Here is a 14,723-nt window from a genome sequence, read left to right as displayed (position 1 = left end):
GGCCTGAGCAAGGGATGAATTCCCACATCTGAGGGAGGTCTTGGGGAGTGAGTGGTCATGGAGGGGAAGGGAAAGTTATCAGAGCTCTAGGATCCGTTTCTTCTTGTTCCTCCCATCTCGGCCTTGCCCCTCCCCCTTCGTAGAATAGACTCCTCCCAGACCTGCTGCACTTCACCTTCGAGCCCGCCCTTACTTTCTGAGCCCCCTCCCAGGTCCCATCAACCCCTCACAACTCGCCTTTGCCCCGCCCCTGCCCGGAGTAGGCCCCGCCGCCTAGATAACGCCCCGCCCCTCATCAAGAGTCCGCCCTCCATCCAGGCCCCGCCCCCTCCCTCAATTGAGCGGGCCCCTGCCTTCACAGTTTCCGCCCATCCGCAGACTCCACCCTTCTCCGCCCAGCTCCACCTCTCGTTAGGCCAGGCCCCATCCCGAGCCCAGGGCCCCGCCCCCTGCAGAGCCGACCCGGTGCCGCCCCGCCCCCCGCCGCGTCTCTGTCTCCCGGGCCGGCGCGCGCGGCTCCCGTCACTTGAACGCGCGGCGGTGGCGGCGGCGGCGGCGGCAGCGGCTGCGGCGGCGGCGGGAAGATGGCGGAGTCCGGTGGCGGCGGTGGCGCTGGTGGCGGCGGCTTCGGCACGGGCCCGGGCCCCGAGCGCCCGAGCAGGTGAGACCCGTCCGCAGGGTGGGCCGGCACCTGCCCGGGGCCAGGGTGACGTGTGGGGAGTCCTGGGGGTCGTGAGTACTGAGGAGCCATCTGGGCCGGCTCCAGGGTCTTTACGGGGGATTGCGGGCTTTAGGGGGTCATGGAGTACTGGGGGTACCGAGGGCTGCTGAAGGGCAGCTGAAGGCCGGCTGGGGACCCCAGGACCTCGAGGTATCTGCATGCGGCCCTAGGGGTTCGAGGAGGCATTGAGGAGCATGGAAGTCTGAAGGGAAAGCCATGGACTCCTGACTGATGGGACCATAGGGGAACTGGGGATGCCAAGGGATCTGGGAAGCAGAGAGGGCCTGAGGAGGGGGCCATGGGCCGTCTTGAGCTTGTTGAGGCTGTCTTGAGGACTCTAAAGGAGGAGATTGATGGAAGCTTGAGGGGCTGAGGCCTAAGGCTTCCTGGAGTGTGCTGTAGGACCCTGCCCTGAAGTGTCTAAAGGTGGTCCTGTGGGCATGCGTAGGGGTTCTGTGGAAGGCTGGAGGTAGGGCCTCAAGCGAATCTGAGGGCCTGAAAGAGGCCTTAAAGGGCCTAGGAAAACCTGAAAGGGGAGGCTGAGGTTGCTGCCCAGGGGTCCCAATGAGTCCTTTTGGTCAGGGAAGCATCTGGACTTCCCGGGGTCCTAAGTGCCTAGGGTGGGTCTTGGAGAACGTGTGGTTGATGAGAAAACCCTGAAAGTCTAAGGAGAGTCCATCCTTGGTGCTCCGGTCTCCCATCCCCATGGGGTTCAAGCTAAAGGACTTAAAGCAAGGTCTGGCCCACAAACCAAGGGGGCAGAATTCACCCCCTTTGGTCAAAGGGAAGCTCCCTTTTCCTTTGCCCAAGTCCGGAGACGGGTTGCTTGAACCCCAGAATTGGTGTAAAAATTGAAGGTGTTGATATGCATTGTTATGGCTTTTCAGAGGGGAGGAACATCTCCCTTAGGTAGCACAATCTCCCTCTTCTCACAGGGCCAGCATGGCCCAAATCCTCCCATCCCGGCCTCCCAGGAAAGCCTGCCACCTTCGATCGGCCAAAGAGGAAATCTGGGCTCTTCCTTGATGGTGAGCTTATGGGAACAAATAATTCCAGTGTGAAAAGTGAGGAAGTTGTTTACTACTTTTGTCCTGTGGAGGCATTTCTTATTGTGGAGACTTGGGCTGGTACAGGCCTGAAAGACCTGATGGCTTGAGGCATGATTTGGGCTTTAGAGGCCTACAGTGGGGAGTGAGGAGAGATCAGAAGATTTTAAGACATTCAGAGGGTAGATTTGGCAGGGCTTGTTGACCAGGCCTGAGGTGACATGTAATGAACAGATAGAAGGGGACAGCTAACCCCAGGTCCCTGCCTTGGGCCCTGGGATGGGATAGTCTGGGGGCAACAGCAGGGTATAACTTATTACATACCATATAAGTCACTTATTTTAGCTGAGCATTTGATTGAGTTTTAATTAATTTATGGCATTTTGTACCCTTTAAAACAATCCAGTTTTTTGAGAAGGTTTCCATCACCCCAAAGAGTTCTCTCAAGTCCCTTGCAGTCAACCCCCAGCCCTCAGACACACCCTGATCTGCTTTTGCTCTCTAGTTTTGCCTTTTTAGAAATTTTATATGCCGGCAACCCTACAATATGTGGGTTCTTATGTCTGGCTTCTTCCCCTCAACTGAATGGTTTTGGAAGTGCATCTAGGTTGTCACAAGTATCAGAAGTGTTTTTCTTTTTCATTGCTGTAGAGTATTCCATTGTGCGGGTGGACAGTTTGCTTATTCATTTACTGGTTAGTGGACATTTGGGTTTCCATTTTGACAATACAAATAAAGTCCCTGCGAACATCCAGATATGTGTTTTTTTATTCTCTTGGGTAAATACCTAGGAGTGGACTGACTGGGTCCTATGGTAGATTAGGTTTAGCTTTTTAAGAAACTGCCAAGCTGTTTTCCAGAGTGACTGTACTATTTGGACTTCTACCAGCAAATGTACAGGAGTTCCAGTTGCACTGCGTTCTCATCTACACTTGATGTAGCCAGTCTTTAATTTTAGCCATTTTAGTATATACTGGTATCTTATTTTGGTTTCAGTTTCTATCTCCCTAATAAGTAATGATGTTAGACACTTTTTCATGGGCTCATTGTCTATTCATGTCTTTGGTAAAGTGTCTTTTCAAAGCTTTTGCCCATTTTCTAATGAGTTGTCTTCTTATTGTTGACTTTTAAGAATTCTTTATATATTCTGGCTACAAGTCCTTTATCAGATATATGATTCGCAAACATTTTCTCCCAGTCTGGCTCCTCTATCTTTCTTTCATTCATTCATTCATTTTCTTTCTTTTTTTTTAGAGATTTTATTTATTTATTTTTTTTTGTCAGAGAGACAGAGAATGAGAGAGGGAGAAAGAGCATGAGAAGGGGGAGGGTCAGAGGGAGAAGCAGGGAGCCCGATGCGGGACTCCATCCCAGGACTCCAGGATCATGACTTGAGCCGAAGGCAGTTGCTCAACCAACGGAGCCACACAGGCACCCCTCATTCATTTTCACTCATTTTCTTAGTGATATCTTTCACAGGGCAAAATTTTGTCATTTTGATGAAGGGCAAGTTTATCAGTGTTCTTCCCTTATGGATTATACTTTTAGGGTCATATCTAAGAATAGTTTCTTTTTTTAAATTTTATTTTAAGCAGGCTCTGTGCCTGGCATGGAGCCCAGCATGGGGCTTGAACTCATGACCCTGAGATCAAGACCTGAGCTGAGATCAAGAGTTGGATGCCTAACTGACTGAGCCACCCAGGCATCCCCTAAGAAATCTTTTCTAAATGGAAGCACTTTTAAAAAATAAATATTTTATTTATTTATTTATTTATTTATTTATTTATTTTTCTTCGGAGATTGTATTTATTTATTTATTTATTTGACAGAGAGAAATCACAAGTAGATGGAGAGGCAGACAGAGAGAGACAGAGGGAAGCAGGCTCCCCGCTGAGCAGAGAGCCCGACGCGGGACTCGATCCCAGCACCCTGAGATCATGACCCGAGCCAAAGGCAGCGGCTTCAACCACTGACCCACCCAGGCGCCCCTATTTATTTATTTTTAAGATTTTATTTATTTATTTGACAGACAGAGATCACAAGTAGGCAGAGAGGCAGGCAGAGAGAGAGGAAGGGAAGCAGGCTCCCTGCTGAGTAAAGAGTTTGATGCGGGGTTCAATCCCAGGACCCTGGGATCATGACCTGAGCCAAAGGCAGACACTTACTTAACCAACCGAGCCACCCAGGTGACCTGGAGGCACTTTCCCCCACTTCTGAGATTCCCATTTGTCCCCCTCCATCCATCCTAGTGAAAAATTACAGTTGTCCGGAGCAACTGATAGGAGAGGAGCTCTTATCCCTGTGGTGCTTGAGTGGGGCAAAGGGCAAGAATCCCTTAAATGGTGAGATGGATCATGTGGGAAGAGGAGCAGGTTTTTTTTGTTGTGGTGGTTTGTTTGTTTTTTAAGATTTTATTTATTTATTTGAAAGAGAGAACACAAGAAGGCAGAGAGGCAGGCAGAGAGAGAGGGGGAAGCAGGCTCCCCACCAAGCAGAGAGCCCAATGCGGGCCTCGATCCCAGGACCCCGAGACCATGACCTGAGCTGAAGGCAGATGCTCAACCCACTGAGCCACCCAGGCACCCCAAGAGGATCAGGTTTTGAGGGGGATTGTGGCACACAATATTTTGCCAGGGATCCCTTGAGATATAGAAGCCCTTGTAACGTTCTTTGATTCCTTCCTTCATTTATTCCAGAGGGGCCAGCAAGGCCTGGTGTATCACTTGCCCATGCCTCATTTCTCTTCATCCTTCCACACTCCCGGGTCCTGGCGTCTCAGAGCCATCTGCCTGACCACCGAGCTCAGTTAGCTCCCAGAATGCTTTTCCTGGTCACCTTGGATTGTTCGGTAAAATTTATATAGCATAAAACTCACCTATTAAAACTGAACAATTCCGTGACATTTAGTATGTTCACGATGTTGAGCAACTATCCCATCTGTCTAGTTCCAGAACATTTCCACCACTCCAAAAGAAAATTCTGTACCTATTGGCAATCATTCCCCATTCCTCCTACCTCAGCACCCTACAGCCATTCATCTCATTTCTGTCTCTATAAATGTACCTGTTTCATAAATGGAATCATACAATATGTGACCTTCTGTGTCTGGCTTCTTCACTTCGTATGTTTTCAGGGTTCATCCGCACTGGAGTGCGCATCAGTACTCCATTCCTCTTTAGGACTGTGTGATACCTCACTGTGTGGATAGACCACATTTTGTTTAACCATTTGACCAGCAGGTGGACATTTAGGTTGGTTCCACCTTTTGGCTATTTGGATAGTGCTCCTGTCACCACGCATGTTCCAGTTTTTGTTGGAACACTTTTTTTTTTTTTAAAGATTTTATTTATTTATTTGCGAGAGAGAGAGAACACAAGCTGGGGGAGCGGGAGAGGGAGAAGCAGGCTCCCTGCTGAGCAGAAAGCCCGATGCGGGGCTCGATCCCAGGACCCTGAGATCATGACCTGAGCCGAAGGCAGAGGCTTAACCCACTGAGCCACCCGGGTGCCCCTTTTGTCGGAACACTTGTGTTCAGTTTCTTGGGGTATGTATCAGGAGTGGAGTCGTTGGGTCATATGGCTGTTGTGTGTCCTTGATCATGTTCTCTCAACCCAGTGCTCCTTGGTGTGTTTATTAGTGGAAATGCTAATCTGCCTCATGCTGTCATGTGCCTGGAGCAAGGGTTGCACAGACGAAGTAAATGTTCAAGAAATATGGCTGGAGGTGGGGAGGGAAAGAGAAAGGGATGGATGAAAGGGGGGTGGAAAAGCTCTCTAGGGCTTGCAGTCTGGCGGGTAGGATGTCCCTTCTGTGGGATTCGGTCAGTCCTTTGCCTTTTCAGGGAGACTTGGGGGGTTGCGGAAGACTGGGGGAGGCTGGCCTTATCCATGAGGTTGGTTTTGCAGTCTGCCAGGAAGCGTCTGCATCTGCCTTTTTGTCCCATGAAGGGCTTTGTCATTTGGCCAGGGATGGGGGCGGTTCCTGTCTTCCCCTTGGCCTTTCCAACGGTCCCACAACTCAAGAAACTGTCCTCAGGAGGGACTGAGTTCCTCCATCCCCCACCGCCCCCAGCGTTATATAACTTGTTTGTTCCAACTTCACTTTTCTGCAACCAAGGGGGAAAAAAAGAAAGAGAAAAGCTTATTCTCCTTCCTTCCCATCTCGAGGGATCAACAAAAAACTCATTGCCTAGTAGAGATGGTTGTTAATAACCAGGCCGAAGCTTCCGGATGGTGGGAGTGTGGCTGTCTCAGCCGAGGGCTTGCAGAGGGGAGGCGGGGTCCTAGCTGTAGGCTCACTCACAAGAAAGACACTTGTTCTCTAGTGGCCCCCTGCCCAGCTCCACCTCAGGCCTTCCACAAGGGTCCAGGCTCAGGAGGGAAGACAAGTTTATGGCCATGTTGGGGGTTGAGTGGTGTGGCGGGGGGAAATGGAGGAACTCTCCTGGGAGTTGGATGTCCCCAGCTAAATTTGTCACTGTGAGGTACCTGGATGGCTGAGTTCCAGAGGCTTCTTGCCACAGAGGCTTTTCAGATGTTGGGTTATTGGCATCCTCACTCCTCAGCCCATCTTCCTGAAAGGTGTCTGGAGGGGGCACAGTCTCGCTGACTCATGCAGCTCCCGGGGGTTGAGACGAAGGCATCGGGTGAGCTGTGCTTGCCACAGGTGTTTCATGGGCAGTTAGGGCCCACAGTGTGAGTGGGTTCAGCACAGTTCAGCGAGGCAACTATCTGCTTCTGGCTTGGTGATCTTTACTTGTTTAAACTTTCTTAACAAGCCCTCTCTGGCAGTGTCCTAGATTGTAGCCACTCAGCCCTGAGGCCCTGGAAGAGTCCAGTCCCCCAAACCTTGTATGAAAGATTGGGGGACCTTTTGGCCTTCTGAGAAGGTTCTTGTTCCTTTGGCTTTGTCCTCTTTTCAGCCAGGAGGGAGGTATAGGGGTTTGACCCTGCAGAGATGGGGCCTCAGCTCATCCTCTTGAGAATTCTGGGAGATTTGGTGATAGCAGGTGCCTTATCAGACCCACCTGTGTCTGTGGCCCCTCCTCTGGCGAGCAGGGCCACCCCACATACTCACTGTGCACCTTGGGCATGTCTGCAACTCTCTGCACCTCAGACTGCTCATCTGGGAAGTGGGACCATAGGCCCACTGGGCAGGGTAGCTGGGATAAAGGAAGCTAGGACCAGGGTGTAAATGTGAATGCAGAAGTGGCTGAGTTAGCCTGCAGTCCTGTGTGCCGCGCCCGCCTGGGGCCTGACGGGGCTGCGGGCTCTTGTTGGCAGGTCTTGCCTGTGAGTCAGTGTGGCAGGTGGGGAGAAAGAGAAAGTTGGTGTATTAGTCCATTCTGGCTGTGGAATACCCAAGACCAGGTGGCTTATAAACAACAGAAACATGTTTCTCAAAGTTCTGGAGGCTAGGAATTCCAAGATCGAGGCACCGGCAGGTTTGGTGTCTGGTGAAGCCACTTTCCAGTTCAGAGATTCCTGTTTCTTCAGTGTATCCTCACCAGGTCGAAGAGGTAAGGGGGCACTCTGCGAGTCCTCCTCCCCCTTTTAAAAAAGACTTTAAAGATTATTTTTTTTTTTTAAGTAATCTCTACACTCAATGTGGGGCTCAAGCTTATAAACCTGAGATCAAGAGTCACATTCTTGGGGCACCTGAGTGGCTCAGCCATTAAGCATCTGCCTTTGGCTCAGGTCATGATCCCAGGATCCTGGGATCAAGTCCTGCATTGGGCTCCCTGCTCCTTGGGAAGCCTGCTTCTCCCTTTCTCACTCCCCTCGCTTGTGTTCCCTCTCTCACTGTGTCTTTCTCTGTCAAATAAATAAAATCTTTTTTTTTATTTTATAGATTTTATTTATTTATTGGACAAAGAGATCACAAGTAGGCAAGAAGCAGGCAGAGAGAGAGGAGGAAGCAGGCTCCCTGCTGAGCAGAGAGCCCGATGCAGGGCTGGATCCCAGCACCCTGGAATCATGACCCAAGCTGAAGGCAGAGGTTTAACCCACTGAGCCACCCAGGTGCCCCAAATAAATAAAATCTTAAAAAAAAAAAAGGGTCATATGCTCTACCAACTGAGCCAGCAGGCACCCCAGGGTCCCCATTATAAGGGCACTGATCCCATTGATGGCTCCACCGTCATTACCCAATCACTTCCCAAAGCACCCCCCTTGGCCATCTTAGTACCATCACTTTGGGGGTTCGATTTTAACATATGAATTTCATGCAGTTGGGAGGATGGTGGCTCCGTTACTGGGTGGTCATGAGAGAGGGTCAGTGGCAGGGGCGGGAGGAGAATGGAACATTCCGTTCCAGGCTGCTTCTGCAACGGATGGCTCCGTGCAGGCCTGGCACCTGGCAGCAGAGCAGAGCGCAGCTCTGTGGGTCTCTGCAGAGTATTGGGATGGGGGCAGCTGAGTCTGAGGCAAGCTGTGGGGAGTGTTGGGCTGGAGGCGCTAGAGGGCTGGGCCAGGAAGCTCAGCTCCTCCTCAGGGAGAGAGGCGCCCCTTTCCTCACCTTCTCGCCAGCAGGGCCCTGCGAGCTCATGATGTGCAGTTGCTCTGCAGACTGCTCACTTCGCCCTGATTGTGGAGCATTTGTCTCACAGCTGGACCGCTTCCACCTGGTAGCTGCGACTCCCCTGGGGGACGGCCTTCTTGTCGTCGGCCATTGGGGTGGAAAGGTTTTATTAGCCTCCGCTATCATAGTGCCATCTCCAGGGAGCCCATGCCGTGTGTCATCCCGCTTTTCTTCACGCCAGTTATTTTTTATTGCTGATCCGCATGGGAGAGCTTAGTGAGACCAGGTCGGAGGTTTGTGCTCGCATACCCCCACCGCCCCAGATGCTTTAAAAGTGGGGCTTTCTCTGCATTCCTGCCCTTTGGTCTTAGGACATGTTGCAGACTTGGACTTGAAGGCCCCAGAGAAAGGTGGGAGGGGTAAGGGGACGGGGAGGAAGGACCCAGATAGAAACAATTCATCAACGGAGGTGACTTCTGGCATCCCTGGCTCCTTTCTCTTGTGGTCAGGACTCATTTGACAGCTTTCTCTTCCGCTGGTGATCATCGCATGGTTCGTGTACATCTGCTGCTGTGCTTGGTGCTGGGCATGTGGGCCCCCAGGACAGTCCGGCCTTGCCCACGTGGGACATGCCAGCAGGGTTAGCAAGACAGTTGTGCAGTCATTTCTCCATGCTTGCCATAAATGATCCTGAGGCCAAGTGGGAGGTTCCTACCTTTTCTGGGAGGTTCTGAGAGCCTCCTCATGAATGAGATTGAGCTGAGTCTGAGGGTTCATGTCATCAGCTTAGGGGGAAGTGGGTCATGAGGAAGTAGATTATTTCCTGGGTATAGGCAAGTGGCATGTGTAGGTACTGAAGGAGGAGCAACCTGGCTTTTCAGGGGTCATGAGGGCAAAGAGGAGCTGGAAGAGGTGGGAAGGAGGAGGCTGGGAGCCGGAGTGGGGGGTGTAAAATTTGAATGGGGGCAGGGACCTGGGTCAGAAGAATCCCTCTTTCAAGAGATAAGGGGGCCCAGGCCTAGGTGGGAGTTGTAGAGATGGTAAGATAGGCATGAGTTTTGGGGAAGATTCAAAACTGAACTCATGCCATGTGCTGATCACCGGGTCACTGGCTTTCAGGTTTCCTCCAGGGACGGAGGAGTGAGTCCTGGGGAAGAGGTGGACATCTGGCCTGGAAGGCTTGAGGGCTTGTCTCTACTCTGGAAAGCCCTTGTGCCTCTTCTTGCTCAAAGGCCTCAGGTCTTCCAGCGAGCAGCTCCTGATCCCCGGAACGTCCCTTCTTCTGAGAAGAGGCTTTGGCCTAGACTGAGCCAGCCTGGGAGGTCTCCCCTGTTACAGTTTTGCCGCCCTGCTCTGAGCTTTGCCTGGAGAGCGCTCACCACACTACTGTCTCCTCCCCTCACCTGCTGGCGCATCGTGCTGGTTCCACCTTTGAGCCACATCCCCGTCTGGTCCCTTCTTGCATCTCTTCCTCATCCCTGCTCTGAGCCACCATTGGCTCTTGCCCTCTAACTGCTGCCCCACACTCTGGCCAGTGAGCGGGTCCTTCCCAAGATAGGTATCAGACCACATCACTCTGCCTGCCACCTGCCAGGGGGCAGGGTGGTTCTTCACTCTCAGAACAAATTTTACTTCTCCATGTGACCCCCGCTCCCACCCTCATAGTGAGACCCTGCCCACCCGTGGGGCCCTCCGTGTTTCCACAGCCCTGCTGTTCTCCCAGCAGCACTCCTCCGGCACTCCTCCTGGAGGTTTGACCTGGCTCTTCCTTGGCTGGAGTGTCCTCTGTCCCAGTGCTTTGCACAGCTCCACCGTTGCCTCCTCGGGGCCTGGTGGCTCTGTCCACCTGCCTTTCTGCATCCATTGTCCTGTGCTCACAGTACATTCTGTAGGCTTAGAGACCCACATCCCCTCGAATGTCTGCTCCCTGGGGCAGAGCTTTGCCGTGGTAGCCCTGATTTGCTCCAGCAAATACCCCAACACATAGTCTGTGACAGGATTTTGAGGGGACCTGGCCTGACCTAGAGGCTTCTGGAAGAGCGTGCTGCACTCTGCTGGGTGGGGATCCCCCTTTTCCTCACTGTATTTAATGGCATGGTCTGGGTAGAGAAACAGAGGCAGGCATGTTGGCAGTGAATCAGCCCATTAGAGTAGAAGCCAGCGAGCAGTGCTCTTTTGCGTGTGCTTCGTGTAGTTAATGAACAGGATCTCAGCCCTGTGTGCTGAGGACGGGAAACGGCCAGCCGCTTGCTCTCCCTGTCCAGCTGCCTTCAGTGGGGAGTGGGGGCCGCGGGGTCCCCACTGCCGGCAGAGCCGCCTCCCTCCTGTGGTAGCCGCTCCGCAGCTGTGCAGCCGAGCTCTTAACACTTGTTAACCCCAAGTCTCCAGTCTCTTCCTCCTGCCCCCTCCCCTTCCCCATTTCCCTCCAGGGAGGGCTACTCAGGATTCACAGAACTCGTCCCCCACGGCTAGGAGAGCCGCTTCCCCAGCATTCCTCGTCTGCGGAGCAGGAGCGGGTGTTGGGGCGCCGCCAGCGTGGTTTCAGAGCCCCGGCTGACCGGCCAGTGGCTGATTCCTTCGCACACACCATCTCACTGCACACTGAAAATATTGTGATTCGGGAGGAAGTAACCGGCACCTTTGGGGAATCACAGACCTTTCCTGTGAGGGAAGCAGCTTCCGGAATTGAACAGCTCAGCCTAGAGGAAATCTTGAGGGGCGGACCTTTGGGGTTTTAAAGGCCTCCAGGGGGGTCACCCGAGATCAAGATCGAGGCTGAAGATGTTTTCTGATACCACAACTGCAGAATTCCACAGGGGTCAGAGACGGATCGGGTGGGAGCGGGCTGGGCTGCATATCCGGAGAGCTGTCCTCTCCATGGGATGTTCGAATTTGAAGCAGCCTGCTGGAGGAAGCGGGAGCAGAGAGACCCGATCTCCAGAATCTACCGAGATACTGGAGCTGCGAGTAGGGCGGTCTCCCGAGGTGGGGTTGAGGAGGTGGCGCTGTGTCCTGGAGGCGGCAGGCACATGAAGGAGCCCACCGAAGCCCCCCGAGGCAGCCCCCACATAGAAAACTGACAGGACTGTGTTTGAAAGTTGTAACTGTGTGCTTGCCTCGGTGAAATCTGGTGGGTCCTGGGATGGTGTCTCTTGCTCTTTTCTCCCCCTCTCTGTCATGCAAGGCGGTGAGGCAGGGCAGTTGGGAGCACGCAAATGTTTACGCTCCACGTGAGTCACTTACAGAAGCAAGATGTGGTGTTTTTCTTGCTGAGGCTGATGGCATCGCACGGCCCTGCAGCCCTAGCCTTGGGCTTGCTTCCAGCATTTTAGCATTTAGAGTTGCTGAACTTTTGCAGTGGGGGACACGAGGAGCTTGCTGACCTTTCGTGGGGAGCCGGCTGTCTTGTCACAGGCGGGCAGGACTTAGGCTGGGTACCGCCACTACCCACTTGCTGCACATCGCCCAGCTTGGACTTCCGCCCTGCCCCCCACCCCCGTCCCTCCTCCCATCCCCAGAGTAGAAAGCCTGTTGCAGCGCAGGGAGAGGCGGCAGCTGGAGAAGCGGTAACTCCCTGGTGGTTTTTTTCAGAGGTTCATCTGGAACGTGGTGGACAGGAGCCCTGGACCAGAGTCTTCTGACATTGAAGGTCCCCTTTGGTTATGAGTGCCAGAAATTCAATTCTCTGCCTTCAGTTAGAAAATAAAAGTTCATTGTTCACATTAAAAAAAAAAAAGTTCAGGGAGAGTTCTAGTTTTAGGTACATTGAGATTCAAGTCTGAGATGATTCCCTTGGACTCTGTGACTCCTTTCTCTCGGCTCTGCCTTCCCTCCTGGTTCTGCAAGGTGACCTGGCCTTGCAACCCCAGGGGGAACACTAATCTCCATTCTGGTCCCTCCAGCAAAAGTCCCAGGGAAGGCTCTGATTGGATCACATGGGTCACACCCCGATCCTGTGGCCAGGGATCTGGGAGGCTCTGATTGGTCGTGAGTCTCCCTTTTCAACCCAGTGATGGGGTCTCCTGATTCCTACCCCTGGGGAATAGGAGGTTCCCTGAGGAAAACAGGAGGCCCTTATCAGAAGAGGGGAAGGATGTTGGCACCCCTAAAATGACAGCAGTCATGACAGGCCTCTTCCCATGCCTCAATCTGTGCTGCTGTTGGAAGGGCCAGGCTGAGCCATCTCTGTATCTGCATCTGCCTGTGCCTAGCCCAGCACCACTGGTCGTGAGCATGTGCCGTTTGGCAGAACTGTCTCTTTTGGGCCTCAGCCTCTGTCCTTCCAGGTGAGGTAGCCGGACTGGACACTGAGATGCTGGAATTTGGCAGTGCTGGAATCGCACTGGGTTTATTGGTTGAGTGATGCTTTGGGCCACGTAGTCATGCCCCTACTTGCCTGACCTGTAGAGTGAAGAGGTTTTGCTTATTCGAGTGGCTCCATTTCCAAGCCCAGTGCCATGTGAGGGGATGGGCTCTGCCCAGGATCAGCCTTGTGTCAGTGGGTGGGAGCAAAATAGGCATGGCCTCAGCCTGAGCCTGGTTCCCTAGCTTGTCCCTGCCCCTGCCTCACGTGGAGGCCCTGGCTGGGCTTTGAGGGGAAAGAGAGGCTGTGGAGAACCCTGGCTGGGTCAGGAGGGCAAGCATGGCCATAGGGGAGACCTTCTCCTTTCTGAAGGCTTGGAGGGTAACATGGCAGAGGTGCATGGAAGAGCTGGTGGACTTGGAAGTGTGGCATAAGGAAGAAGGTTGGGTCGGGGGACAGGAGGAGTCAGCCCTTCAATATGGGGAATAGTATGAACAAAGTGTGGAGGTCAGACATTCTAGAAAAAAATCCTGCTGAGTGCTTCCTGGATTGAGCCCAAAGGATAACATACCCAGTCCCAGAACTTGGACCAGAAGGTTGCATGGAGGGGATGAAGAGAGCAGATCTCTGCAGTATATATCTGCAGCAAGCAGAGATATGAGTCAGGCTCCAGCCAGCCCATGCTGCCACCTGGTAACCGTCAACCATCCACCTGGCACCTCACCCATCCATCTACCCACCTTTCCACCCACCTATCCATCCGTCCATCCATCCATCCCTCCGTCTACTTACCTACCCACTCACCCATTCAGCCATCTAGTCAGTGGGCATGACAGCTCTGAGCACGTGGTGCCAGGTGCTGGGACACAGCAGGAGACGGAACCTGCCCTGTCCTTCCCTGGTGAGGCTCCTGTTTCAGCCTTGGAGAGCTAGGCTGTAAACGGATGGTGCACCAGACAGAGCACTGAGAGGGAAGGCAAATAGAGCTGGGCTGGGGTCAGAGAGACACAGGGGCCCGGGTGAGGCTCTTGCAGGGTGACCTGGCAGAGTGGGATTGTGTCCCTCCTAGTGGCTGGAGGGTTGGTGGGATAGTCCACATCCTTGTCCTGCCTGCATCGAGGAGCTACATCCTGCCCTTCCTGCTGGCCAGCTTTATATGCAGTCATGGTTCAGTGCCCTTGGTGAGTGGTCTCAGCCCAGCTTTGGTCTCCCCATCTATATCATGGAAGTGATGTGGGGCCTACCCATCTGAGGCTACAGAAAGGCCGGCACTAGCCAGGGCCTCTTGTGTGCTGTGTGGCCTTGGGTGGGTGCCCGAACCTCTCTGTGCTTCTGTGTCCTCATCTTGATAATAGTGGTATTCTCCTTTCCATATTGCCCACCAGGAGGTGAGCTGGGAGCCACATCTGCACAACCCTGGCCCTACCTGCATGGAGTAGGTGCTCATTCTGCAGGGCAGGGAGGGGTAGAGGTACAGTGAAGGCAGAGAGCTTGCTGCTGGTGAGGGAGGTAGGGTCTGGAGGTCCACTTTTCTTTCTAGGCTTGAGAAATGGCCAGAGTGGGACAGGTTGGGGATTGGAGGAGTGCTGCCCCTGGGTCTTCCTGTCCATCAGCAGTGGCTAGGTCCCTGTATGTCCTAGGCTTAGTCAGAGGCTGGTGTGATGGCACAGAGCCCAGGCAGGGGGTCACAGCCCAGCTTGCGGGACACTGGGCTGACAGTGGCCCATGAAGAAGGAGGCTGTGGAGGACCACGGGGCACTGAGGTAGGAGAGTGATGGGATTCAACATTGTTGACCTGTGCAGGTGGGAGATGGGCAGTGTCGGCAGAGTTCTGATTGTGACCCAGTGGATATTTGGGGAATGCAGGGCTCCATGTGGTTTGTCCCTGTCATAGAAGAGCGGGACAACCGAGCTGGCAGCGCTTGCCTTGAGTGGAGCTGGCACCTAGACGAGTCCGGGCTCTGTGGACATGGAATCTTGGGCGGGCTTCTGGGTGGGTTCGACGGGGCCTCGTTGTGAGGCTTGTGCTGTGCGGGGGCAGACCCCAGCCACTACTCCCAGCCCTGAAGTGTTCCCTTCTCGGGATGCCTGGGTGGCTCAGTTGGATAGGGTCTTGCCCTCAGCTCAGGTCTTA

At 53.5% G+C, this 14,723-nt stretch overlaps 1 protein-coding gene across 1 annotated transcript in view; it reads left to right on the top strand.

The window, feature by feature from the left end:
• Window positions 1-501: 501 nt before the first annotated feature.
• The window catches only part of KLHL26 (kelch like family member 26), a 28,356-nt gene continuing 14,134 nt past the window's right edge, over window positions 502-14,723 (top strand). Inside the window, exon 1 of the mRNA XM_045081402.1 lies at window positions 502-661. Coding sequence (XP_044937337.1) covers window positions 585-661 — 77 coding nt within the window. The 5' untranslated portion in view covers window positions 502-584. The remainder of the gene's footprint in view (window positions 662-14,723) is intronic.

The sequence above is a fragment of the Mustela putorius genome, unplaced genomic scaffold, assembly GCF_011764305.1.
Source record: "Mustela putorius furo isolate JIRA1106 unplaced genomic scaffold, ASM1176430v1.1 tig00000095_pilon_pilon_pilon, whole genome shotgun sequence".
In the NCBI taxonomy this organism is placed as follows: Eukaryota; Metazoa; Chordata; class Mammalia; order Carnivora; family Mustelidae; genus Mustela; species Mustela putorius.
The sequence above is the reverse complement of the archived record's forward strand: the minus strand, read 5'-3'. Positions and strand labels throughout refer to the sequence as shown.